This window comes from Watersipora subatra, chromosome 5 (assembly GCF_963576615.1).
Source record: "Watersipora subatra chromosome 5, tzWatSuba1.1, whole genome shotgun sequence".
Lineage (NCBI taxonomy): Eukaryota > Metazoa > Bryozoa > Gymnolaemata > Cheilostomatida > Watersiporidae > Watersipora > Watersipora subatra.
Window position 1 is genome coordinate 65,807,087 of NC_088712.1, and position 27,233 is coordinate 65,834,319.

At 35.5% G+C, this 27,233-nt stretch overlaps 1 protein-coding gene across 2 annotated transcripts in view; it reads left to right on the top strand.

Annotated features, from left to right (window-relative positions):
* LOC137396970 (HEAT repeat-containing protein 5B-like) overlaps positions 1-27,233 on the top strand; it is a 69,124-nt gene that overhangs the window by 3,004 nt on the left and 38,887 nt on the right. For both annotated transcript variants that reach the window (XM_068083250.1, XM_068083251.1), the window contains exons 2-10: positions 3,927-4,074; positions 8,574-8,785; positions 12,466-12,574; positions 15,354-15,503; positions 19,960-20,131; positions 22,692-22,837; positions 23,038-23,287; positions 25,341-25,484; positions 25,609-25,754. In XM_068083250.1, the coding sequence (XP_067939351.1) occupies positions 3,949-4,074; positions 8,574-8,785; positions 12,466-12,574; positions 15,354-15,503; positions 19,960-20,131; positions 22,692-22,837; positions 23,038-23,287; positions 25,341-25,484; positions 25,609-25,754 (1,455 nt within the window). In that variant the 5' untranslated portion in view covers positions 3,927-3,948. The remainder of the gene's footprint in view (positions 1-3,926; positions 4,075-8,573; positions 8,786-12,465; positions 12,575-15,353; positions 15,504-19,959; positions 20,132-22,691; positions 22,838-23,037; positions 23,288-25,340; positions 25,485-25,608; positions 25,755-27,233) is intronic.

The following is a 27,233-nucleotide window of genomic DNA, read 5'->3' on the forward strand; positions in this document are numbered from 1 at the left end:
GTGAGAAAAGATATATTTAAATTTACATTGCAGGTGTGCAGGTGTGCGCTCCCTTTAACTTAACCTAAAATTTCCGTAATTATAAATTCTAAACCAAGTGAGAGTGATAAGAAAAAAGCATAGTCTAAAAGTAGTCGATACAAACCAATAATCCTACAGTGGCTGTACAACCATCAAATTAAGAAGTTAGGGTTAGTTTTTTCCTATTTGAAGATTCAAAAGGGTGAGTTTGGAACGATGTTGGAACGAATTAGGGTATTTACATTTATTTTACTGTTCGTATAACGTACAATAACTTTAACGTAAGCATTCTTGGAATGGATTTTTTACGTTGTAAGAGCGTCTACTGTATACTGTAAAACCTCTGAGGGCCATGGAGCTGTATTTTTCACCCTTTCCCTATTGTGGCGTTCTATTGAAGGTCACTTTCAAATAGAGGGTAGTGTTGTATTTTTGAGACTATCTGATCAAAACTTTTGGAAAGTACATTTAACCCTTTTACGGGTGAATCAATGCTGATGTCGCCTATATTTTGCACTCTCCCTCCAGCAGTGTGACATTAATGCTGTCGGCGTCAGCATTTTTGCAAAATGGTTTTTCATGTCCGTGAAAGTATCAGGCCGAGTTAGACAAGGAACTACTTTGAGTAGCACATATTAGACAGATACAATTATTACCTATTTCGATTGTGTCACTTTCAAAGTTTTAAACAAAGACCGAAAAACTTCAAAGTTAGAAAACTGATTTCGATACCCTGTTTAAATAGATAGCGATTCCTGGATAGTGTCATCATTGTTCATCAGATCGTTTTGTTGAAGTCTTCAAATCGGGTTGTAAACCACTCTTATGAGTGAATCTGAAGACAATGGGTCAGATTTAGACCTCATTGACTTTGAATCAGAGTGTAGTTTTGATGATTGTGATGATCAGTTTCCTCAGACACACCATCACTAAAACCAGGGTAACAACGAAAGAATTAATTGTTGTTGATGTAACCTAATCTAGTCATTATTTGTACCATTTTGTTGAGAATGTTTTACTGATCATTCTCTCTTATGGGTTCATAAAGATCAAATATAATAAAGATCAAAGTGGTGGTATATTAAAAGTGGCATTCACATAAAGTGTGTTGCTGTATTTGTTAACCTTTCTCCTATAGTGGCATTCTATTAGAGGTGGCGTTCAAAAAGAGGTGGCGCAAAACTGTAAGGAAACTTGACGTGGTATATGTTGGAAGTTACTTAAGATCGAGTCAACTATTTGCTCTAAATTTAGGCTGTATATTCAAAATTTTTGAATACTATGATGAGCAAGTGGAAGTAGGTGTGAATATATATCACTTTTTAAAGTTTTATTCAATGACCAAGTTCTTCTAATAGTCGAAGTATCATTGGTTTCAGTTGGACATTGATTACCAGTAGAACCACAGGATAGAGAGTGATTTTGCTACATCACTGGCCCTACTGGCTCCAACTATACCGTAGTTGAATTATGTAACTGATATACAGTTGGGGTGAACCCTAGTTCACACAAAACATTCTAATGCTCCTGCTGCTATTGATCACATGATAATATAGACATCAGAAGGCAGCATGAGTTCAAAGGGACTTTTCGTTGATGCTTGTTTTGATTAGTTTGTAATACGTTCAGTTGTGTAGTTTAGACACGACTACCTTCATGAACTTGTTAGTGTTGGTAGTAGGTTTGTAGGAGGCCAGTACGTTTTGTTATACCCGTTAATTACAGTTATACCTGTTAAGTACAGTTATACCTGTTAAGTACAGTTATACCCGTTAAGTACAGTTATACCTGTTAAGTACAGTTATACCTGTCAAGTGCAGTTATGCCAGTTAATTACAGTTAAACCTGTTAAGTACAGTTATACCTGTTAAGTACAGTTATACAGTGTTAAGTACAGTTATACCTGTTAAGTACAGTTATACAGTGTTTAGTACACCCACTATGTTTCCGTGTCGAGATTAATTCACAAGTTTGCATCATCTGCAAAATGGAAATGGCCAAAACCCGCAAATCAATTGACTTTTGTTACTCGTAAATCTTCATTACATGTTTTATGGCGAAAGGTGAAATGGCGCTTGCGAATGATGCGCAAGAACATGCTGTGTAAGCAACTCCATTTTAAACATTTTCCATCCTTCAGTCATTCCTATTTCATCCGAAAGTTGATCAAGTTATTGCGAATATGTGTATTTCAGTTTATTCCGAATACATTAATCTAATGGTTGTTGTAGCGAAGAAGATATGCATATATGTATATAACTCAAATAATAAAAAGTCTATAAAAAAACTAATACTAAAAAATTCAATTAAGTTTTTTAATTTTTAGTGGAAGTGTAAAGATTTGAGTCGAGAAAGCCAGCTGCTAAGCGAGACAGGAGTCTTTTTAACAAATCTCCTGCGGTTAATCCATAACACATGTTGTGGATTAACCGTGGGTTTCACTGGTAGGAATGCCTATCGAAACGCTTAACGCATGGTTATTCAACGTGGTTACTCAACGTGGTTACTCAACGTGGTTACTCAACGTGGTTACTCAATGTGGTTACTCAGCGTGGTTACTCGACGTGGTTACTCGACGTGGTTACTCAGCGTGGTTACTCAGTGTGGTTACTCAGCGTGGTTACTCAGCGTGGTTACTCAACGTGGTTACTCAAGGTGTTTACTCAACGTGGTTACTCAGCGTGGTTACTCAGCGTGGTTAGTCAACGTGGTTACTCGACGTGGTTACTCAGCGTGGTTACTCAACGTGTTTACTCAGCGTGGTTACTCAGCGTGGTTACTCAACGTGGTTACTCAACGTGGTTACTCAAGGTGTTTACTCAACGTGTGCCTGATTCCAAATCCGCACAATGAAAACCTGGTGTGTAAGAGGCTGCAGGGAAGATGTGAAGTGTGACTCGACATTTCTAAAAAGTTGGGTGTTTGAAAGAAAGAGCGATATTGATTCTGTAGAGTATTCCCTGTAGTCAGAGTGATCCCCTTGACCTTGAAAAGTACGTTTAGAATGCGTTGGAAAATGTTAGAATAGCATGCAGATTTGATTCGATTAGATCTAGTGCCAAACTCATAATTCATAATCGACCAATCGTAGGGTTTCTTATCGGCTAAGGCACTAAGCCTAGATCCTTGTCCTTCATACCGCTCATGAGAACTTACTGTATCTGGAACTAACACAGCAATCTTCCATAGCTGCTTTGATTGACTGCTGAGAAGGGCTTACTAGTTGCAACATAAACATCAATTTAGTAGCGTTCTGACTTGTGAACCTGCTGTATGTGCCTGTTCTAGCAGTACGGTGGAGTGTCAGAATAGCTACATAGCCCAAGCTTATGATGTGCACACGAATAACTTACCAACATGCATTTTATCTGGTATTAGAACTATCAACATTGATCTGTATGCATCATTTAAGGGCAAATAATGACACCTGTTTACTTACAAGCTATCGCAAGCTTCAAATTATTACAAGCTCGTAATATATCGTCATGCTTCCTAGAGTAGAATAATAATAGTTTGTGCGTATAAAATACACACAAACTATAATAATACAACACAAATACAACAGTAATAATACAACACAAATACTAATAATATTTTGTGTGTTTCGTAATGTTGAGTAGGAGTGTTGATCTTATTAAATATAGATTAGTAGATTCTATTAGAAAGTATCGGTAGTTTTTTATCATTTGTGATTGTTTTTGATGTTTGAGGTGATCTGCCAGATTAAAATCGACAAAACTTGATCGCGGTTAAAATGCTCAGATCAAGTGAAAGTGCGATTATAATGTCTATATAGTTGCATGTTTTGATGTCGAGAAGGAATGTTAGTCGTATTAAGATGTAAACTTGGCAATGGTGCGCTGACTCTTGCTGTCACTGAGTATTTGCAATCTCATTTATTTTAGATGAAGTTCTAGACTAAGTACCATGGAGCTAGCCCACAATCTCACTCTCAATGAGGAGGTAGTCAAGAGCCTCCCTGATAACAAAAAGGATGTATTTATATTTGAATGGCTGCAGTTTTTGGATAAAGTGTTGTCAGCTCTAAACGGAGTGAGTATTTTTATTCAGTTTCCTAGTCTGAAGCAGTGTGGACCTTTCCTTCCCTTTTTCTGAATTTTATTGAAGGAAAGGCAGGCAATGCGCAAGGGCAAACAACACCTGAGAATAGCTCGAATCCGATGTTTCTAGATATCTTTGTGTGCCGCTTGATTTCGACTGGTAAATTTTGTGAGTCAATTCTGTCCTTCTGCTAGTGTGCTAATATTCCTATGAAAAGTGAGGTCACAGCCGCTCCACAGCATATTCTTATTTGGGATGCTCAGCCTGTTCTGGTCTAAATATATCGTCATATCCTCATGGAAGGTGCTGTCCGTTTGAATCTTGACATTATTACAACTATTATTTTGTCATGAATGGAGTAACTCGTGTAGATATCCAACCAACCAATCTTTAGTACCTGTTGCTCCTTCTACTTGTTACTGTTTCCTTTCACCGGTATAGGAGCTTCTGGCGCTCCTGGAGGTCTAGGAGCTTCTGCCGCTTCTGGAGGTCTAGGAGCTTCTGGTGCTCTTGGAGGTCTAGGAGCTTCTGGCGCTCCTGGAGGTCTAAGAGCTTCTGGCGCAGGACCTTTTAGCCCCAGACTTTTTAGCACCACTATTTTCACACCAAAAAAGTTATTTATGTTTGAATGCAGTAAATAAATAACATGATTATAATAACAAGAAAATGCGAAAAAACATTATTTTATTCATGAAACTTCACACATTACGCCTTTTTCTTCAAAATAATTAAAAATATATTTTTCATTTCCATCGCCCAAATTTGGTAAAAGGATCCTGTCAAATAAGTAAATGTAGCCGTTGTGTTCAAGTTTTTTTTTTCTATCTTTACATGAAATTTGTTAGCCAAAAGTCACAATGAGAGATGGTTAAATTCTGAACTTGTGACCTGCACCAAAAAGTCATGCGCCAGAAATCGTCCCGCCAAAATCTCCCGTACCACAACCTCTGTGCTAAAAAGTGCCATTCCGATCTTTTTGCGGCCTCATTGTATATTATACATGTATGTTTGCACAGGGTTGTTATTGCCTTCACTCTTCAAGTTTGAGACAGAAATTTAATTATTATACTACCAATCTATCCCTTACAAGTTAGCGACAGGACATGTCGCAGAAGTTGTACTCCCTCTTAAACCGCAGCTACAGTTATACTGCTGGCTGCAGCTGATACAAACAGGGGCATGTTTTTAATTAATCTTTGTGCATGGAGTGCACCGAGATGAATGAGAGACCCATAACGTAAACATTTTAGTTCATTACAAACATTTGACTCACTTAAAGCCACAAATCGTTTGTGAAAATGCGAGTAGTTTTGTACCTGAAGTATATTGACCCGTGTCAAATGTCACGGTCAATGTTCCAGGCTGTACTAATGCATATATGAGACTGATAAGCCTTGTCACACCCATTTGTGTGCCCCATAGATATAGTAAACTATATCTATCGTTTACTATATCTATGGTGTGCCCCATGCATCATGTCTATAGTCTGTGGTCTGAAGCAGACTCCAAACGTGTTTGTTACGATTGTACAAGCATTCTGTTATCCTAGCCTACTAACATGAAAATATTTATAAATGTTTCAGGCTACACCTTCTGCTGAAACATCGTCGCGCATACACCTACCCACCGTATGTAGTGTACCATTTTGTGCCCTAATCAATGCAAGAATTAATATTATATCTCCTCAAGTTTTGAGGGGCTTGCGGTTGGTATCCGTTCTCAATTGTGTACCCCCTAAGAGCAGGGAATCCTGTATTCCTTCTGCGCAGGGATACCTTTACCCCCTGCTCACAGGGAATCCTATATCCCCTACGCGCAGGGATTCCTGTATTCCCTACGCGCAGGGAATTCTGTATTCCCTATGTGCAGTGATTCCTGTATCCCCTACTCACAGGGAATCCTGTAACTCTACTCGCAGGGAATGAGAAAGCATCTGTAACACTGATAAGGATTTATCAACATAGAATACCAGTTGTATAAGAACAGCAGCATTTTATGGCCTCTACTACCATTCCTGACATTTGTTAATGGCAATGAGAGCTTCTTCCTGTGCTGAGAGGCATTGGTTGTCCGCCTGCCCGCTTCAAGCAGTTCATAGAGAGCGTTCCTTTAAAATAACTCTATCTAACTGGTACGAACAAACGTTAAGGCATCCTTTTTGCTTTTGTCTAAGCCTACTGTATGTGGCAGCCTCTCCAGCATCTATTTCTATATAAATAGCCTCTGGCAGGTGCAGCTGATTTAAATATACGGCTGATAATCTCTGTAGTGGCTACTAGCTATTTACTTATAAAGATAACGCTGCCTCTGACTAAGAGCTGCTGCCAGGCCGTAAAAGTAGGGCATAGTCTATAATGATAGCGTGGATAGAGATCTCTAGTATTGATTTACTATCATACTAATGATGTACGGTTATTGCTCAGCGTTGCATAGAGCGGAGGTCTATCTCTGAATCTTATCTCTATCCCTTATCCTTTCTCTTCTACCATCTTCGTATGGCATCTTTCTAGTCCTCCGCCTCTTCCATACCCACAATTATATAGTCCCTTAATCACCTAGAACCTCCATTTTTATAATAAAATATTTCTGTTTATTTTCGTCAATCGTATTGTGTAAAAAATTGATCATTCTTCAGGAACTTTACTAGTTTCATGTTTGCAACTAAATATATTAACTTTATTAACTTTCTATCCAAAAAAGACTTGCATTGTGTAGAAATTGTCTCCCCTGCGCATGTATACATCTGAACATCAGTGATAGCCGGCAACGCATTTACATGTTTGAGAGTTACCGTTGCATGCAGGTTTTATTAGGCTATCAGACGGCTGCTGGGCACACTACCTACGCATAACAGGCAACTCCTCGGGGAGCAGCGTGTAATAAAATGTGTAATATTTCTCCGTTATAATCAATCTAAATTTTGAAAGGGTTTCCTGTATCCGAGGCACTCCATATTTCCACTCTGCCCTAGTTATCTCCGCATGCTTCAGATGGGAATAACTATCCAATAATACGTTAGAGTTTGTCTTGTAGTATATTTGTAGCGAGCCCTTTACAAACATTTTAGAGGAGTTGTAGAGAGTCCTCTATGCATTCTTTCACAAATTTTCAACTCGCATCACAATCTCTGTAATTCATACCGGCCATTTGTCACAGTCTACTCAACTTCCGGATAGACTTATGTATACAGCGTTCATCTTGTTTTGTTTATCATACCTTATTTATGAAAATTGGTGAAAGAGACTTATTTGATTTCGACGGTGCAGTCAAACTTCGAAATCCAAAGTTAATCTAATATTTTTGCTGTGTCAAGGTTAGCAAAGGTTAGAAGAAATATTCTTACTAGAATAAATTGTACTTTGTTTAATTCACACTAGAGTCTATAAACAACAACTAATGTTTTTGTTTAATTCACACTAGAGTCTATAAACAACAACTAATGTCTTTGTTTAATTCACACTAGAGTCTATAAACAACAACTAATGTCTTTGTTTAATTCACACTAGAGTCTATAAACAACAACTAATGTCTTTGTTTAATTCACACTAGAGTCTATAAACAACAACTAATGTCTTTGTTTAATTCACACTAGAGTCTATAAACAACAACTAATGTCTTTGTTTAATTCACACTAGAGTCTATAAACAACAACTAATGTCTTTGTTTAATTCACACTAGAGTCTATAAACAACAACTAATGTCTTTGTTTAATTCACACTAGAGTCTATAAACAACAACTAATGTCTTCAACAATTACACATAGCATTAAAACAGATGCATTATATGAAATATATAACAAAACTATATGTATGAAACCGAATATTAAAACATATATGAATAAGTAAAAAGATACATGTATTTATTGTCACTCTACCTTAAAGGGAAGTGTAAACCGGGTAGGACTTCAGGCCTCTGATAGAGTGAGTGGTATAAGTAGGCCTACATGGTGTGGTAGACTAACTTGCGATATATATATATTAAGTTTAAATTATACTAATTTGTATATTTATATTTTTAATTTCCGCCAGCTTGAATTCTCTGGTGTGTTCAAAAGATTGGAATTAAGCTAGTTAAACTGTACCGTGTGTCAAGGTCCGTATGATAAGGAATATTTCATTCCTGCGGTATTTCCCTACTGATACGAGGAGATGCCATTCGTGAGTTTCTGTGCGTAGATTGAATTATCAGTTTTTCAACAGATACAATGGGTCAGTGAGCCAGCTAAGTAGTCCATAGCCAAGGCCCATGTTGGTCTTCCGAGTCAAGCTGAAGAGCCTTTCCGATTGTGGGTTGGCATAACACTCTTTGAATGTGTTACTTCAGCCAAGTTACTTTAAGGCAGACGAGGAGCAGAAGATGACAGTTTACACTGTTGACACTCGTTCTCTCCTGTTATGCCACGATTGTAGGCTATGCTCGACCATATTACACAGGGAGTCATGTTATCATGACAACGTAGTATTCGCATGACATAACCTTTGTATTTTTAGGCTGATGTCAAACAGAGTCAAAAAACATTGACTAGCCAGTTGACAGCATTGCTGACAAAAAGCCCCGGCCCTCCGACTCGGTACCTTATCGCTAAGTGTCTTGCCACTCTCTTTACCATCGGCAACACCAATGAGCTCTTCAACACTATCGACAAATGCAATGACATCATCAAGAACAAAGACGATTCACCGAGCTACCTTCCAAATAAACTGTAAGTTAGCTACAACCCACTAGTACATCATGTCACAGTTTTAGGTTCATGGGAGGGCTTGAGACTGGATGTACAGTCAAACATGGATAACTCGCCCTCGGATAGCTCGAACACATGGTTAACTCGAATGGTTTCTTTGGTCCGTTCCCACGTAATGATAAATTGCTTTAGATAACTCAACCTCAACTCTGTTAACTCGAACAGTTTTTTGCCCAACGGCTACCGAGACGGTTGTTATCGCTTTAGAAAATCACTCTTTTCCAAGTCATAGAGGTAAACCTCAACTTTTCGTAGTTCATAGGCGTTGTTATTACCATCATCGGCAAAATATTTTTGTCAACGACTTGTCTAAAGGTTTGGTGAAATTTGATTTATACCAAACATCCGCTTAGCGATGGTCCTTCGGAAGTAAGGAAAAGTGAGGTAACCTTCGCATAAACTTCAAGAAAAATCGGCAAAATTGATCTTGGTTGAAACGCTCAAAAGAAAAATATGTCTTTTCTTCAGAGCATTTCAACATCGATCAAGTTTTGCCAATTTTAATCTAAAAAATGTCCTGGCAATAACATCACCTCAAACAACAAACCAATCTCAAGTGATAGAAAAATCTCTATACTTTTTGATAACATTTTTTTAAACTTTACATTAGAAGCATTTAATTTGAAACAAGCCATTTATGCTTTTGATTTATACTATAGTTGGTATATGTACATGTATCTACTAAGTACTAATAAATAAATAAATAAATACATGGATTTGTGACAGTGCTCTGATAACTTGAACGCTTTGATAACTCAAACACTTTCGCTCGGTCCCGTGAAGTTTGAGTTATCCATGTTTGACTGTATATGGTATCTGATGCTCCGAAGCAGTTGTCTTCTCCTGTTGTAATGACTGAATTCGAGCGTAGTTTCCGTATTATTGACCTTTCATGACCTTTCATTTGCTGCTATATCGTGGTTATTGGTGTTCAATATTGAAGGATCTACTCACTCTAATGCTACTGTATATGTTTAAACTGGATGTGCTCGGACTCCATGTATACGATTTGCTCAAGTTATCCATATAATCCAACGACCTTTACAAACTGCTGGCTCTATTCAAATATTTTATGTTGCTTTGTTCATTGTTTGTTCTATAAGATACACAACATTTGTTAAAAGTCAAGGAAGAAATATTTCAAATTAGCTTCATAATTATGGTAAATAGAAATACTACACTGCCTTTATACTCTGTGATTGGTTGTGCAGTGTAATAATACTCAGTGATTGGTTGTACAGTGTAATAATACTCCGTGATTGGTTGTGCAGTGTAATAATACTCCGTGATTGGTTGTGCAGTGGAATAATACTCCATGATTGGTTGTGCAGTGTAATAATATTTCAGTATTGTAAATGCAAACTGTGATATGTTTTATTTGCATATTTACTAAAACAAGAAAGTGCTCCCTAATTTTAGCACATGTGTTCTTCAAGTGTAAATAAAAGAAATTTGCTAGGACCAGAGTCTATCACGAATTTACATAGGAGTCATAAAAACTCAGTTACTTATATTTGTTAGTCTGGTAGGTTAAAGGTTGACTTGCAATAAAATTCACATTACAGTTATTTGGTATCAAAAGATTCACCATGTCTTACTCTGTTGTGTTGTAGGTGCAAAATATGTGGGAATGTGATTACAAGCTCTTAAATTTCAAAAATGAACGGTTAATCACAGCCATCATGAGACCGCCGTAGATTAGAATCCCTATCCAAAACGGCTCAAATGGGACGTAGTTGTACAAGATGGCTTTTGTTTACCCATTCACGCAACCTCATTCGTGGAAATATTTTCACAAATATACTTCACGCGTTCAATAAAACCATGTCTGTTGTCCTTATGCGTCTGTTTCATCGTCATTGTAGTGCTGTCACTTTTAGCGCGGATATCTTAAAACCTACCGTGAAAATTCGTTTAACTTTTTAACCTTAGCTCGTATGTGTTCATATCATTGTCTGATAAACATGACAAGCCTGTTGGTCACCTGTATTAATCGAAAAACACTGCAGAAATTATTTGCACTGTTTGGCAGGAAGTATGGGTCACATGATCAGATTACGACTAGACAATTAGACCAAGCAGAAACAAAATTGTAAAGTAGCGAGTATCTATATTTGATACGGGGTCTTCGGTAAAACCCGAAGTGTTTGTCATAAACTAGTGCTACGAGAAGTTTTATATTGAGCCTTTTTTTTGGCCTTTCAGTTTACGGGAGAACATCACGTGACAAAACATTAACCAAATGTAATGACTACGTCAGAGAAATAAACTGATTTCAATCTACGGCGGTTTCGTGGTGACGGCGATTAACTGTTCGTTTTTGAGCTTTTAAGAGCTTGTAATTACATTTCCACATATTTTGCACCTACAACCCAACAGAGTAAGACATGGTGAACCTTTTGATCCCAAATAACTGTAATGTGAATTTGGTTGCAAGTCAACCTTAAAGATACTATATCATGGTCAATAGGAGATAAGTAGATAGTATCTGCAGTTTCAGGTTTGAAAAAAGATCAACCAATAAGAATTCACCTAACCCAACTCAATACACAACTCAATATATTGCTAGCGCAGTCTTCAATTGAAACGAGCTTCAATCTGAAATCAACCAATAAGAATTCACCTAACCCAACTCAATACACAACTCAATATATTGCTAGCGCAGTCTTCAATTGAAACAAGCTTCAATCTGAAATCAACCAATAAGAATTCACCTAACCCAACTCAATACACAACTCAATATATTGCTAGCGCAGTCTTCAATTGAAACGAGCTTCAATCTGAAATCAACCAATAAGAATTCACCTAACCCAACTCAATACACAACTCAATATATTGCTAGCGCAGTCTTCAATTGAAACAAGCTTCAATCTGAAATCAACCAATAAGAATTCACCTAACCCAACTCAATACACAACTCAATATATTGCTAGCGCAGTCTTCAATTGAAACAAGCTTCAATCTGAAATCAACCAATAAGAATTCACCTAACCCAACTCAATACACAACTCAATATATTGCTAGCGCAGTCTTCAATTGAAACAAGCTTCAATCTGAAATCAACCAATAAGAATTCACCTAACCCAACTCAATACACAACCCAATATATTGCTAGCGCAGTCTTCAATTGAAACAAGCTTCAATCTGAAATCAACCAATAAGAATTCACCTAACTGAAATCAACCAATAAGAATGTGGATGGGGCTGTTTATAGGTGAACTTGCACAAAAATTCAGCAGATTTTGTCCGAAGGTTTTGGTATTTTTCTATCATTTGTGATTGGTTTTTTATGTTCGCGGTAATTTACCTACTGGGACGTTTCAAGATTAACACCAACCAAACTTGACCGCGGTTAAAATGCTCAAATCAAATGAAAGTGCGATTATGACATCTATAGTTGCAAAAAGATCGACAGAATAGAGACGCGTAACGCTGCAATTTGGACGCAGTAGCCGATAATCAACTAACAACAATAGCGACTAGTGATGTCATTTCTTCTGATCGCCTCAAACAAAAAACAATCACAAATGATAGAGAAATATCGATACATAATGATAAAATCTACTAAATGAGATGTAGCTGGACTGCGTGCTACACACCACTATCTAGCTGGATTAGTCATATCGTATCTTCTGTCTCAGGGCTGCCATCACAACTATTGGTGTTCTTTATGAAAGACTCGGAAGGATGGTTGGAAGATCGTATGAGGAAACAGTTGGTCACCTCATGAGGTCTCTTAAAAACTCAGAGGTATGTCTGCCTATTCTATACTAATGTGCGGGTGTTGACTGTATCATATGGTAGTCGGTAGTGTGTTTCGATGTTTATTGTCTCTGTGCGGGTGTTGACTGTATCATATGGTAGTCGGTAGTGTGTTTCGACGTTTATTGTCTATGTGAGGGTGTTGACTGTACTATTGGGTAGTCGGTACATTTTGACATTTGATATTAATATGAAGGAGTTGATTGTATTGTGTAGTAGTTTGTGGTCTGTTTTGGCATTGATTATTGGTATGCGGGTGTTCACTAGCAGCCACTACCATATGGTGCTTTGTGATTTGTCTCTGCACTTATCACTGTTGTACAGGTGTTGTATGTAATATATGCTCATTTTTAGTTTGTGTTTTAATTCGATTTTCATGTGTTGGTCTTCACTGTATCATTGATAGTAACGCTATCATATGGTATTTTATGGTTCTCTCCACAATAATCGCTCATACAAGAAGTACGGCTGCTACAATCATTGTGTTACGGGTGTTGACTGTATCGTATAGAGTTTGAAGTGGTGTAAATGATCCAGTCAATGAGGCGTCAGCTATGACTGCTGACTATCACGCATGCCTACTAGTGGCAATTCAACTCGTCAACTCACTTCACTATATATTAATAGTTTCATAGTCCTCGTAAGAAGTGGTCTTGTACATTATGTTATCTCAGAAACCATGTTATTAAAATTGTAATATTATATATAGATAAAACATGCCTATGAGTTATTTTTGTCAGAAATCCTTTTGTTTGTTCATCCATCATTTCTCTAGAGACACGACGTTATGTAAAAGGCTCACGTAGACCATTTTCTCACATAGACAATTTTCTCACATAGACCATTTTCTCACATAGACCATTTTCTCACATAGACAATTTTCTCACATAGACCATTTTCTCACATAGACCATTTTCTCACATAGACCATTTTCTCACATAGACCATTTTCTCACATAGACCATTTTCTCACATAGACCATTTTCTCACATAGACCATTTTCTCACATAGACCATTTTCTCACATAGACCATTTTCTCACATAGACCATTTTCTCACATAGACCATTTTCTCACATAGACCATTTTCTCACATAGACCATTTTCTCACATAGACCATTTTCTCACATAGACCATTTTCTCACATAGACCATTTTCTCACATAGACCATTTTCTCACATAGACCATTTTCTCACATAGACCATTTTCTCACATAGACCATTTTCTCACATAGACCATTTTCTCACATAGACCATTTTCTCACATAGACCATTTTCTCACATAGACCATTTTCTCACATAGACCATTTTCTCACATAGACCATTTTCTCACATAGACCATTTTCTCACATAGACCATTTTCTCACATAGACCATTTTCTCACATAGACCATTTTCTTCTAGAATTTTTCCAAGTACTGTATAAACGCTTATGGAAAGACCAGCTGCAAATTACTGAATATTTCTAAATAGCATTAATTAATAACGTAATATTATGCCTCTACCAACGTTAAAACTGCAAATTATTGAATATTTCTAAATAGCATTAATTAAAAACGTAATATTATGCCTCTACCAACGTTAAAACTGCAAATAGAAAACAATTATGAATACTTGACTCTATTAATAAATACAGTAAAATAAATAATAAATTGAACAAGAGCAGTTGTGAGCCGTAAGTCACTTGGTAAACCATCATTGAATATTTTGGTACCTAACTGATGCTGAGTTATATCCAAAGGGAAATGCACAGACCTCTGATAGTAAAAGGCTGTAGAGCTGTATATTGAAGGCTGTTTTTCTTTGCAACGATTTTTAACATATCTATATTAAGGGTGAGAAACTGTGTGATAGTTGTGCAATTGGAACGCTAGCTCCCTGATAGAGTTATCAAAGTTTATTTTCTACTAGAGAGCATTAGAATATTTACACTTCCTGCAATATGTTTGGAATGTTTTGTGTTTACCGTACATAATGCTTACACAAACAAGGTTGTATAGCAATATATAGTGAATAACATTATATTACTAACATACATGGGCTAGAATATACATTGTACTTAATACATGGAGTTGCCAATATCAACACAATGTCATCTAGGCAGTTCCTTTTGTAGTAAATTCCATTATAAACCATATTCTTAGCTGTCTCGCTGCTGGGTGCCATTGCCAGGCACCCACAGGGATTAAAGCACTATTACAATGCTTAAGTCTAGCCCTTGATTGAAAAAAAGACACAATGTATTTTACTAAGGTTTGATCTCCTGTCCAGGGTGTTTGCCAAATGTAGTGTCTCTTAGGAATTCATAGGAGACACGCAGGCTGACCTTGCAATGTCATTTTACATTCCGCTCTAAGTGCTGACGGCAGCTAATGTTCTGGTCGATGAACGAGTTATAAATGCAAAGATTTTAGTGTTGTGTTCATTTTCTGCCAGAATTCATATTTCCAGCAACAATACTATTATGTGTTGCAAAAGAAGGGTGAGGTGAAGGCGGTAAAACAAGTCATTAATTTATCAGGCCAGTTGTATTTACTTCATCTGTGGATACATACGAGTGGCTTCTTTTTAGTTGCATATCTTAACGAATAATAATACCACAGTTGTCTTCTCATGGAATGAAGGTGCGCTCATAGCAAGGGTATGATGTAATTATTCATTGCACTAGAATTTGTCTACTCGTGTATATTTTTTCGCAATTCCACTCAATATTTAACATCTAGTTGGCACCAGATAAGTTTGTATGATGCCTGTTGTCTCCTCTTGCTTCAGTCACAAGGTCGGTATGAGGTCATGAAGACACTCGAGAGGATAGTGGCAGGACTTGGAACAGCAGGCAAAAATATTCACAAGGAGATATACAAGGCAGCCTTGAAACTTCTGGTCGATAACAATATGAATGTTCGCTGCTCGACCTCCAAGGTTGGTACTCAGGCTATAGTTCATCGTTATAAGCTGGTATTTTATAAGCTGTGCTACGATGTCACAGACAATTAATTTGGTTCACAATATTTTACTACCAGCGTGGGGAACAACTTTCCCGCAGAGCAACCAGTAGAAATATGCAGCAGTCAATATATTTATAAATATAAAGTGCACTCTCAGGATACGATTACCCTGATATACGATTTTTTTACCTCACGAAGTGGAACATGAGGATTTTTTTACCTCTTCATATGATCTTATTTCACCATACGAATTCAACAAAATTTTCACCCGAGTTCAAATTTGGCAGTCGATGTGCTTATTACGTACGTCAAAATAACAAAGACGTCGGAATGCGTTTCACCGAAAACATTTTCACAACGCCTGAAAGAGACACAATGACCGTGTTCTCTCAGTTCATCAATTCTCGTGTGTAAAACAGTATATTCTCTTTAACTCATTCGCACCCAGGCGCGAGTTAACTCGCATATTTATAACGTAGCTATGCACCTAACGCGAGTTAACTCGCGTCTGAAATTTACCAACTCCTTGCATCGTTATTTTCAAATTATAAAAGAATATTTTTGATTAGTTAGAAAGACAAATTTCTGGCCAATCAGACAAACTTTAAAATATGTCTCTATGACGTCTCCAGCAAAAGTTATAACCAAATTATTACACCCATCTCAGTTTCTATCAAAACCGGAAATCGTCATGCCGACTTGAAATTTTATCGTTCGTGATAATTTTTTTTCAACTCCAGAAGTAAATATGCAGATTCAGAAGTGGTAAGACATTCAAAGACTGCATAAGTCAAATCGAAACATTATTTTTAGTGTTTCAAAGTTTTTATTAACTTTTAGTTTTGCCAATTTGTATCGTTATGCTCGAATAAAAATGCACTCTTCACGCTGCCAGCCGTAGTCGGACTAACGTTATCTTTCAGTTTCGATAGGATCATATTAATTCTTAGAGCTGTCTATGAAGTCTGAAAAGTCAAAAACAGAGTTATTGAACATATTTTTATTATTTGAAACGTTTTCATGATGTTTTATTTGAGTTATATTGGCATATAGATTTGCTATGATTTTGTTTGAAGGATGATGCTCGTGAGGAAAAGTTCGAAGTTAGAGTTTCATGATTTTCATGTTCATCACTAACTGCATATGTATAAATAATAATCATAAATATGTACTGTCTGTAATAAATGAGTAATTTCAGCCAAACTTTGTATATTTTGTAATTTTTATGGTGCAAATCTAACTTTGTTTCAGCAAATGACAATTTTTTCAAAATTGGAAATTTCCTGAAACTACCTTCTTTGAGGCACGGATCTACATAAAAGGGATACACGGTGTCTATATGAATGTACTATATTTTGAAAGAGGAGACTTGGTCTGTTCTTTTGAAATTTGATTGAATAAATTATCTCAAGTCTGTCTCCTGTAGTAGTAAATTGAATTACGACAATTTTCTGAAAAATTAGCGGTATCTGGGGCTGATCGCCTAGAAATTCGTCGGGTGCAAATGAGTTGAAACCAGTAGTAAAGTTGGAGTTGCGATCCTTTTAAACAGAAGGTTAGACAACTTCTCTTAACCTGTGAACAAAAATCCACTTCATTACGAAAACAGCATCCTTCAGGTTTTTTGCCGGAATCAGGGTGAAAATTTTTTTAAACAGGCCTGCTAAAAGTTTTAATGAAAGCGAAGACAGAAACTGGTAAGCGATAAAATTTCAGTGATAAAAAGTAGAGATGCCCTGATTCTAAATTCACCAGCCGATTCAGATACCGATCCGATATACCGATTCTTATTGAGAAATAATCCGATTCAGATCTTTTGTGTTGCTTAGCTATTTGTTCATTTTATTGTAGAAAAAATAAATATTAATGTGTTTATTTGTTTGTATTTATTTATTTATGAAAAAAGAGATATATATAAATACATATTCACATACTGACATACCGTGCAGGTAGTTACAAAACAGTCCATATTTTTTGTAATTTGTAAGTAATAATAGTAATTTTTTTTAATTAATAAAAGTAATTGTTGTTTTTGTCAACAAGAACTTCAGCGGCACCTGTGAAGGAACAGCGTTTTTTATTTATAGTAAAACCTGCAATAGTGTACTCACAAGAACTAGCTCATCAAATGATCTGTAGGACTATAACTATTTAGACAAACTTCAAAAGTTAATGTGTAGATAAATAAAATAGAAGAGAGAAACAAATTACATTCACAAATGAGAGCAACCCAACAAACAAGCTATGTATCATCAGGATCAGGGATCAAGAAAGTGATAGATAACTATATATATCTATATATATATATATATATATATATATATATATATATATATATATATATATATATATATATATATATATATATATATATATATATATATATATATATATATATATATATACATGTATATACTATTCATTAGTATATGCATATATACTCCTTTCAGTAGAGTCAGTATAGTAAGAACAGTCAGTACAGTAAGTACAGTCAGTACAGTAAGTACAGTCAGTAGAGTAAGTACAGTCAGTAGAGTCAGTACAGTAAGTACAGTCAGTACAGTCAGCACAGTCAGTACAGTAAGAACAGTAAACTGTTACAGTCAACCAGCATGACCAGTGATTCAAGAGGTAAAACTAGTAAATTATGAATAGCCTGTCCACCCTACAAATGACAAACATGGGGAACACCAGTGCTGTCAGTATAAATAGTGTAACCAGTCTAGTAATTGTCATACCATATAACAGGGTTAGGCAACTTCTCTTCTTCAGGATTTTTTCACAGGAACTTTCTTAGTGAATACCTCTGTCTGATATTACTACTATGATAGTTTGAAGTCTCTGTAGTTGCCTTTCCAACATGTTTTCATGCGTATATGATGTGTATATGAGTACATATATTCCAATAGTGTATGTAAGTAGGGCCTATATATATTCCAACATATGTATATGCGTATATGATGTGTATATGAGTACATATATTCCAATAGGTGTATGTAAGTAGGGCCTATATATATTCCAACATGTTTTCATGCGTATATGATGTGTATATGAGTACATATATTCCAATAGTGTATGTAAGTAGGGCCTATATATATTCCAACATATGTATATGCGTATATGATGTGTATATGAGTACATATATTCCAATAGTGTATGTAAGTAGGGCCTATATATATTCCAACATATGTATATGCGTATATGATGTGTATATGAGTACATATATTCCAATAGGTGTATGTAAGTAGGGCCTATATATATTCCAACATGTTTTCATGCGTATATGATGTGTATATGAGTACATATATTCCAATAGTGTATGTAAGTAGGGCCTATATATATTCCAACATGTTTTCATGCGTATATGATGTGTATATGAGTACATATATTCCAATAGTGTATGTAAGTAGGGCCTATATATATTCCAACATATGTATATGCGTATATGATGTGTATATGAGTACATATATTCCAATAGGTGTATGTAAGTAGGGCCTATATATATTCCAACATATGTATATGCGTATGTGATGTGTATATGAGTACATATATGCCAATAGGTGTATGTAAGTAGGGACTATATATATTCCAACATATGTATATGCGTATATGATGTGTATATGAGTACATATATTCCAATAGGTGTATGTAAGTAGGGCCTATATATATTCCAACATATGTATATGCGTATATGATGTGTATATGAGTACATATATTCCAATAGTGTATGTAAGTAGGGCCTATATATATTCCAACATATGTATATGCGTATATGATGTGTATATGAGTACATATATTCCAATAGTGTATGTAAGTAGGGCCTATATATATTCCAACATATGTATATGCGTATATGATGTGTATATGAGTACATATATTCCAATAGTGTATGTAAGTAGGGCCTATATATATTCCAACATATGTATATGCGTATATGATGTGTATATGAGTACATATATTCCAATAGGTGTATGTAAGTAGGGCCTATATATATTCCAACATATGTATATGCGTATATGATGTGTATATGAGTACATATATTCCAATAGGTGTATGTAAGTAGGGCCTATATATATTCCAACATATGTATATGCGTATATGATGTGTATATGAGTACATATATTCCAATAGGTGTATGTAAGTAGGGCCTATATATATTCCAACATATGTATATGCGTATATGATGTGTATATGAGTACATATATTCCAATAGGTGTATGTAAGTAGGGCCTATATATATTCCAACATATGTATATGCGTATATGATGTGTATATGAGTACATATATTCCAATAGGTGTATGTAAGTAGGGCCTATATATATTCCAACATATGTATATGCGTATATGATGTGTATATGAGTACATATATGCCAATATGTGTATATAAGTATATATATTCCAACATATGTATGTTCATGTACGTGTTGCAGTGCTTGAAGGCGCTTATCTTTGAGGCGCAGTTCGTGCTTCAGACAGAAGTTGACACTCTAGTGGCCACCTGCATACGAGCTCTCGACGGCTCCAACTACGACGTCAGGTGTCACATTGCCCAGCTGCTCGCTGTCCTCTTAGCCGAGTGCCTCAAGGCTAAGAATGTTGCCGGTGGGTTTCACAAGCAGATATGCTGGTGGAGTGGTTGCTGTGTTATAGTTTTTAGCTGCTTTTGGGTTGATAGTAAATATTCCCTCAAGTATCCGTCTAGCTCATAGCAGATATTAACCGCAGGCGCTTGCTACGCGTGAAGACCTTTGTTGCAGGAAACTAGCTCTATGTGTAAGAACCTCCAATAATCTTGCACAATTTCAACACCAAACATGGTTTTTTGCAACTTGTCATAATTATGTTGTCCTCTGACCAAGTCTTACCCTCCTATACATATATATATATGTATATATACGTAATATATATAAATGTATATATATGTATATATACATGTATATATATATGTATATATACATGTATATATTTTATGTATATATACATGTATATATTTTATGTATATATACATGTATATATATTTATAAGTTTATAATGTATTATATGTATATATATACATATATTTTATATATACATATATTTTATATATATATATATATATACTCATCATACATACATCCTATTTGCTATATACTCTTACACATATATGGTGGATTACTGTATAGAGACTACTGTACACATATGAGTGTATATTCACTGCTGTATATGGACCAATGTATAGTGAACATAAGACTGCAATCACAATTATTGTAATTTCTGATTTTTCTCATCAGAGACATCAACCAAGAGCAAAGGTAAGCGGCAAGCTTGACTGATATCTTATCTCTCCTTATGCCTGATTTGACTCATTCTTGTTACTTTACTTGCTCAACATAGCTTGACACCTCCTAGTAGCCTAGAGCACACCTATAGCATTTACAGAGGGCCAGATCGTTATACCAGTCTATAATAGTAGTTTACTGATATATCATCTACCTTCTTATACCAGTCTATAATAGTAGTTTACTGATATATCATCTACCTTCTTATACCAGTCTATAATAGTGGTTTATTGATATATCATCTACCTTCTTATACCAGTCTATAATAGTAGTTTACTGATATATCATCTACCTTCTTATACCAGTCTATAATAGTAGTTTACTGATATATCATCTACCTTCTTATACCAGTCTATAATAGTAGTTTACTGATATATCATCTACCTTCTTATACCAGTCTATAATAGTAGTTTACTGATATATCATCTACCTTCTTATACCAGTCTATAATAGTAGTTTACTGATATATCATCTACCTTCTTATACCAGTCTATAATAGTAGTTTACTGATATATCATCTACCTTCTTATACCAGTCTATAATAGTAGTTTACTGATATATCATCTACCTTCTTATACCAGTCTATAATAGTAGTTTACTGATATATCATCTACCTTCTTCACCATTTCTTACTCAGCAACTTTTAGCGTGCTTCATTTCTAAAACCTCGTTCTGAATTGGTGCGTTCATAACTGCTGGAAGTGATTAAAATATTATTGTTTAAAATATTTCCTATTTTATTGATATTGCTAAGGTGAGTTGCTAGTTGATAGTTTATTCATATTGCTAAGGGGGGTTGTTAGTTTATTCATATTGCTAGGGAGAGTTGTTAGTTTATTCATATTGCTAAGGGGAGTTGTTAATTCATATTACTAAGGAGAGTTGTTAGTTGTTAGTTTATTCATATTACTAAGGTGGGTTGTTGGTTGTTAGTTTATTCATATTACTAAGGAGAGCTGTTAGTTGTTAGTTTATTCATATTACTAAGGAGAGTTGTTAGTTGTTAGTTTATTCATATTACTAAGGTGGGTTGTTAGTTGCTAGTTTATTCAATTTGCTAAGGGGAGTTGTTAGTTGTTAGTTTATTCATATTACTAAGGAGAGTTGTTAGTTGATAGTTTATTCATATTACTAAGGAGAGTTGTTAGTTTATTCATATTACTAAGGAGAGTTGTTAGTTGTTAGTTTATTCATATTACTAAGGAGAGTTGTTAGTTTATTCATATTACTAAGGAGAGTTGTTAGTTGTGAGTTTATTCATATTGCTAAGGAGAGTTGTTAGTTGTTAGTCTATTCGTATTACTAAGGAGAGTTGTTAGTTTATTCATATTACTAAGGAGAGTTGTTAGTTTATTCATATTGCTAAGGAGAGTTGTTAGTTGATAGTTTATTCATATTGTTAAGGAGAGTTGATAGTTGTTAGTCTATTCGTATTGCTAAGGAGAGATCTCACTCTATTGCACTCATCGAAGAAAGTAGTTGAATTGTTGTTGTAAGTCAAAGGTGGCACACAGATGCTAGGCGAATGAAACTATCATGTTATACAAAACAAGATGATCTTTTATTCTCTAGCAGTGAATTGCCTTTACCAATTAATACGCTGCTGTAAATCGCTCACAGATTTTGATCAACCGCTCTTTTAGCTTGCCTAAGCTTAGCAAGTCTCAAATATTTCAATACAATGCAGCATACTTGTTCATGTCTTTTTATATCTCAGTAACAGCCTATCCTGCTTGTCGCAGGAATCTTCTGCAGTGTTTGTCTACGTAGACTTCCTTATATCGGTTCATCTATACATTGTATTAGATGCAAGTTCTAACAGTTGCTTCGGATTTTCTTTGTAGGAAGCAAGGCTAAGAAGTATGATGTGAAGGAGGTGCTTGGGTTGCTAGCCTCAGGATTTATAAAGGCTGGAAAGGGCTCTTCAGCTGTGGAGATGGTGCGCGGGGCTTCAGCTATCAACCGAGAGATCAGAGTGGGCATCACTCATGTATGTACTTCATCGAGTGTATGGTTTTACTTGACATGACCACTGCTGAGGGCGTCTCTCCGCTTAATTCAGCCCTTGTTTCATTGTGCTTCCATGACTAGATCGGAGCAACCGGTTCTCTTCGTTAACTTGCTGCACGTACAATGTATCCACTTTTTCACTTTATAACCCGCTCCAATTTGTTGCTCATTCTTCTGCAGGCTTACAACGAGTTTATCAAACTGATGGGTGCTCAGTGGCTAGAGAAAAACCTCCCCTTCGTAGTGGACCACGTGGTGACCCTCGCGGCTAACCCGCGTACAACTCACACCCACATCGACGCCGTCTACGCTAGAAAGTGCATTGTGTTTATCATAGCGTCGTCTGTGCAAGGAATGCTGGGAGAAAAAGCGCAGGTGAATGCAGCCGAGGAGTTGTCCAAGGTTATTGCTAGGGAGATGCAGCTGATGGGTAAGTCAATGGCTATTTCTATATAGCAGCAAGACACCTCGTAGTTGGTACTCACATGTATGTACAGTAGACACTTCTATACCGTATACCTCCTATAACATCAATTCCAGATTACTTAAAAAATTTATGTGAAGTTTTTGCTTCCTACTATGTAAAAAATTCCATACAACGTTAAGGGTCAAGTTAGTCGAGTTTTCAAAATTGATTTATTAAATGTTAGTTTTTTTCTTCTCCACACTTGCTGAGGACAAAACGCCGTGCATTTAGCGTTATATCTATAATATATACCTTTCGCGACATTCTAGTTCGCCGTAATTGATCGTTAAATGTTTCGACAAAAAGTCGAATAGGATAGCTGCGCAATCGTTAATAAATACAAAGGCGATCGGTTGGTTCAGGTGTTACAGCGTCGGTCTACCAGTCTTAATGTCACGAGTTGGAGTATCGTCGAAAATTATCGTAATCCTAACCTTGACCCCTGGGTAGTGATAGACAACGAACAGGTAGAACTGATTTTTATAGTAAAAAGATTTTGTTGTTTTGCATTATTGTAGAAGTACAAAATATTTGTTATTAGCTTTACTTTGCAAAATAGACTTGGCTGTTTAAAACAATAAGCAAATCGTTGTAACTGAACATCAAAATGTGCAGTCCCTATCAACTTGTAAAATTACTGCAATCACAGTCTATAAAACCTGTGAGATTGATCATAAGGAGAAAAATTGTTGATGCAAACCAATAATACTGCAGTTGCGGTACAGCTCACAAAGAGTTAAGTAAAGTTTTTCCTTTTTGCATTGCCAAATGAGTGAGTTTGGAAAGATCTTGGAACAGATTAGACAAGTCACATGTATTTTACTGTTCGTATAACGTAAATTCCTTATAACGTAAATGTTCCTTGAATGGATTGTTTATGTTATAGGTACCTCTACTGTATATCTATATATATATAGAAAAATAAAACGTTTTTTACTAAAATGAGTTCGCCCTACCGTTGCAGTGTGAGTTCATTTTTATAAAATAGATTTTACTTATTCCATTAATGACATCATATCTAGTATATTCAGTTATCTTTTTAGTGTCTGACTGTGCAAAAACATGCTGAATTAGATGTATATATTTGTTATTATACATGCTGAATTAGATGTATATATTTGTTATTATACATGCTGAATTAGATGTATATATTTGTTATTATACATGTTGAATTAGATGTATATATTTATTATTAAACATACGGAATTAGATGTATATATTTGTTATTATACAGGTTGAGTTAGATGTATATATTTGTTATTATACATGTTGAATTAGATGTATATATTTGTTATTATACATGTTGAATTAGATGTATATATTTGTTATTATACATGTTGAATTAGATGTATATATTTGTTATTATACATGTTGAATTAGATGTATATATTTGCTATTATACATGTTGAATTAGATGTATATATTTGTTGCTATACATGTTGAATTAGATGTATATATTTGTTATTATACATGTTGAATTAGATGTATATATTTGTTATTATACATGTTGAATTAGATGTATATATTTACTATTAAACATACTGAATTAGATGTATATATTTGTTATTATAGAATGAATGAAGCGTATTTTACTAATATGTTTATGCTAAAGTTACAGCGAATGTTTACTTTAGTAAAATACGTTTTACTTCTTCTAGCTGCATGATTTAGGAATTATCATATCTTTATTGATTGTGTTAAGAGCTTTTTCTTTCAATGAGCAGACGTGTCTAGTTGATATTCACATCAAAGTCCTGATTTTCACAAGTTCGTTAAGGTTTGTTACTGTACTCTGCGGAGACATGCTCGCATTCCCTAAGATATCAGGCGAAATTAATTCAGGTTTAGCCCATTCTTTGATGTGGGGTTCTTGAGATTCGTGTGTTCAACTAGGCAAATGTATGTTTGTACCTTATCTTCATATTTCATTAGTTCACTCCGAGTCCAGTTAGAGTTGTATAGAGTCAGTACTTACTCTCACTACTAACTCTCTGAGTACCATTGTTACTCCTTGCAGGTGCTGAGGCTAATACGGATTCACCTCACCAGTCTGTCATCTCAGCCACACAGCACGTACTCGTCTGCTGTCTCCAAGAGCTCGGGGGTATAGTTACTAGTCTCAGCACCACCACTACACAGCTCATCGGTGACTCTAAGACAGGTATAAACCATACTAAATATATCACATTCTAGTATCCTTTATTCCTGAAATGGCAAATGATTCAATTAATTTAATTCGCTGCTTTCAACTTGTTCATTGTTGTTCACTGATGATGTTTTTACAGATATAGTGAAACCAGTGATGTCAGTGCTGACCCATCCATCTCCCGCTGCCAGGCTGGCCGCTGCTTGGTGTCTCAGGTCTATAGCCATAGCTGTACCGGCCCTTCTCACACCTCTACTTGAAAAGAGTATGGAAAACTTAGATAAGGTTTGTATCTTTTAATGCTCATTAATTTCTTGGAGTTATTTTCTCTTATTTTTCCCTGACAATTTGACTGTCATCTTGAGATATTCTTGTCAAAAGGTAAAATCTGATTTTTCTTGCAAATTGTCACTAAGCACAATCTACGAGAAAGCTCTATTGTATCAACTCTATCGTATCAGCTCTATTCGATCAATTGTATTCACTCTATTGTGTTAGCTCTATTGTTTTCGCTCTTTTGTATTCACTCTGTTGTATTAGCTCTATTGTATTCGCTCTGTTGTATTCGCTCTATTGTATTCACTCTGTTGTATTCACTCTATTGTATTCACTGTATTGTATTCGCTCTATTGCGTTCACTCTATTATATTAGCTCTATTGTATTCACTCTATTGTGTTAGCTCTATTGTTTTCACTCTATTGTATCAACTCTATTGTATTAGCTCTATTGTATTCGCTCTGTTGTATTCACTCTATTGTATTAACTCTATTGTATTCGCTCTATTGTATTCACTCTGTTGTATTAGCTCCATTGTATTCGCGCTATTGTATTCGCTCTATTGTATTAGCTCTGTTGTATTCGCTCTGTTGTGTTAGCTCTATTGTATTCGCTCTATTGTATTCACTCTATTGTGTTAGCTCTATTGTTTTCACTCTGTTGTATTCACTTTATTGTTGTCGCTCTGTTGTATTCACTCCGTTGTATTCGCTCTGTTGTATTCGCTCTATTGTATTCGCTCTGTTATATTCACTCTGTTGTATTCGCTCTATTATATTCGCTCTATTGTATTCGCTCTGTTGTATTCGCTCTGTTGTATTCGCTCTATCGTGTTAGCTGTATTGTATTCGCTCTGTTGTATTCGCTTTGTTGTATTCGCTCTATTGTATTCGCTCTATTGTATTCGCTCTGTTGTATTCGGTCTATTGTGTTAGCTGTATTATATTCACTCTGTTGTATTCGCTCTGTTGTATTCGCTCTGTTGTATTCGCTCTATTGAATTCGCTCTGTTGTATTCGCTCTATTGATTTCATTCTATCGTGTTAGCTGTATTGTATTCGCTCTATTGAATTCACTCTATCGTGTTAGCGGTATTGTATTTGCTCTGTTGTATTCGCTCTATTGTATTCGCTCTGTTGTATTCGCTCTATTGTGTAAGCTCTAGTGTATTCAATCTGTTGTATTCGCTCTATTGAATTCACTTTATCGTATTCGCTATATTTTTTTCCCTCTTTTTGTATTTGCTCTATTGGGTTCATCTTGATTTTGCTCTATTTTATTCCCGTAAAATGTTTCCTTTTATTGCGTTTGCTCCATTGTACTCAGTCTATTGTATTTATTTTATTGTATTTTCTGTAATATATTCTGTTGTTGCTCACATTCTATTGAAATTCATAACAATACTTGAGGTTAATACAATGTCTGGTGCTATAATAGCAGTAGAATACAAAAACTGGCCGACTATGAAAACGGGCTGTTTAAGGATT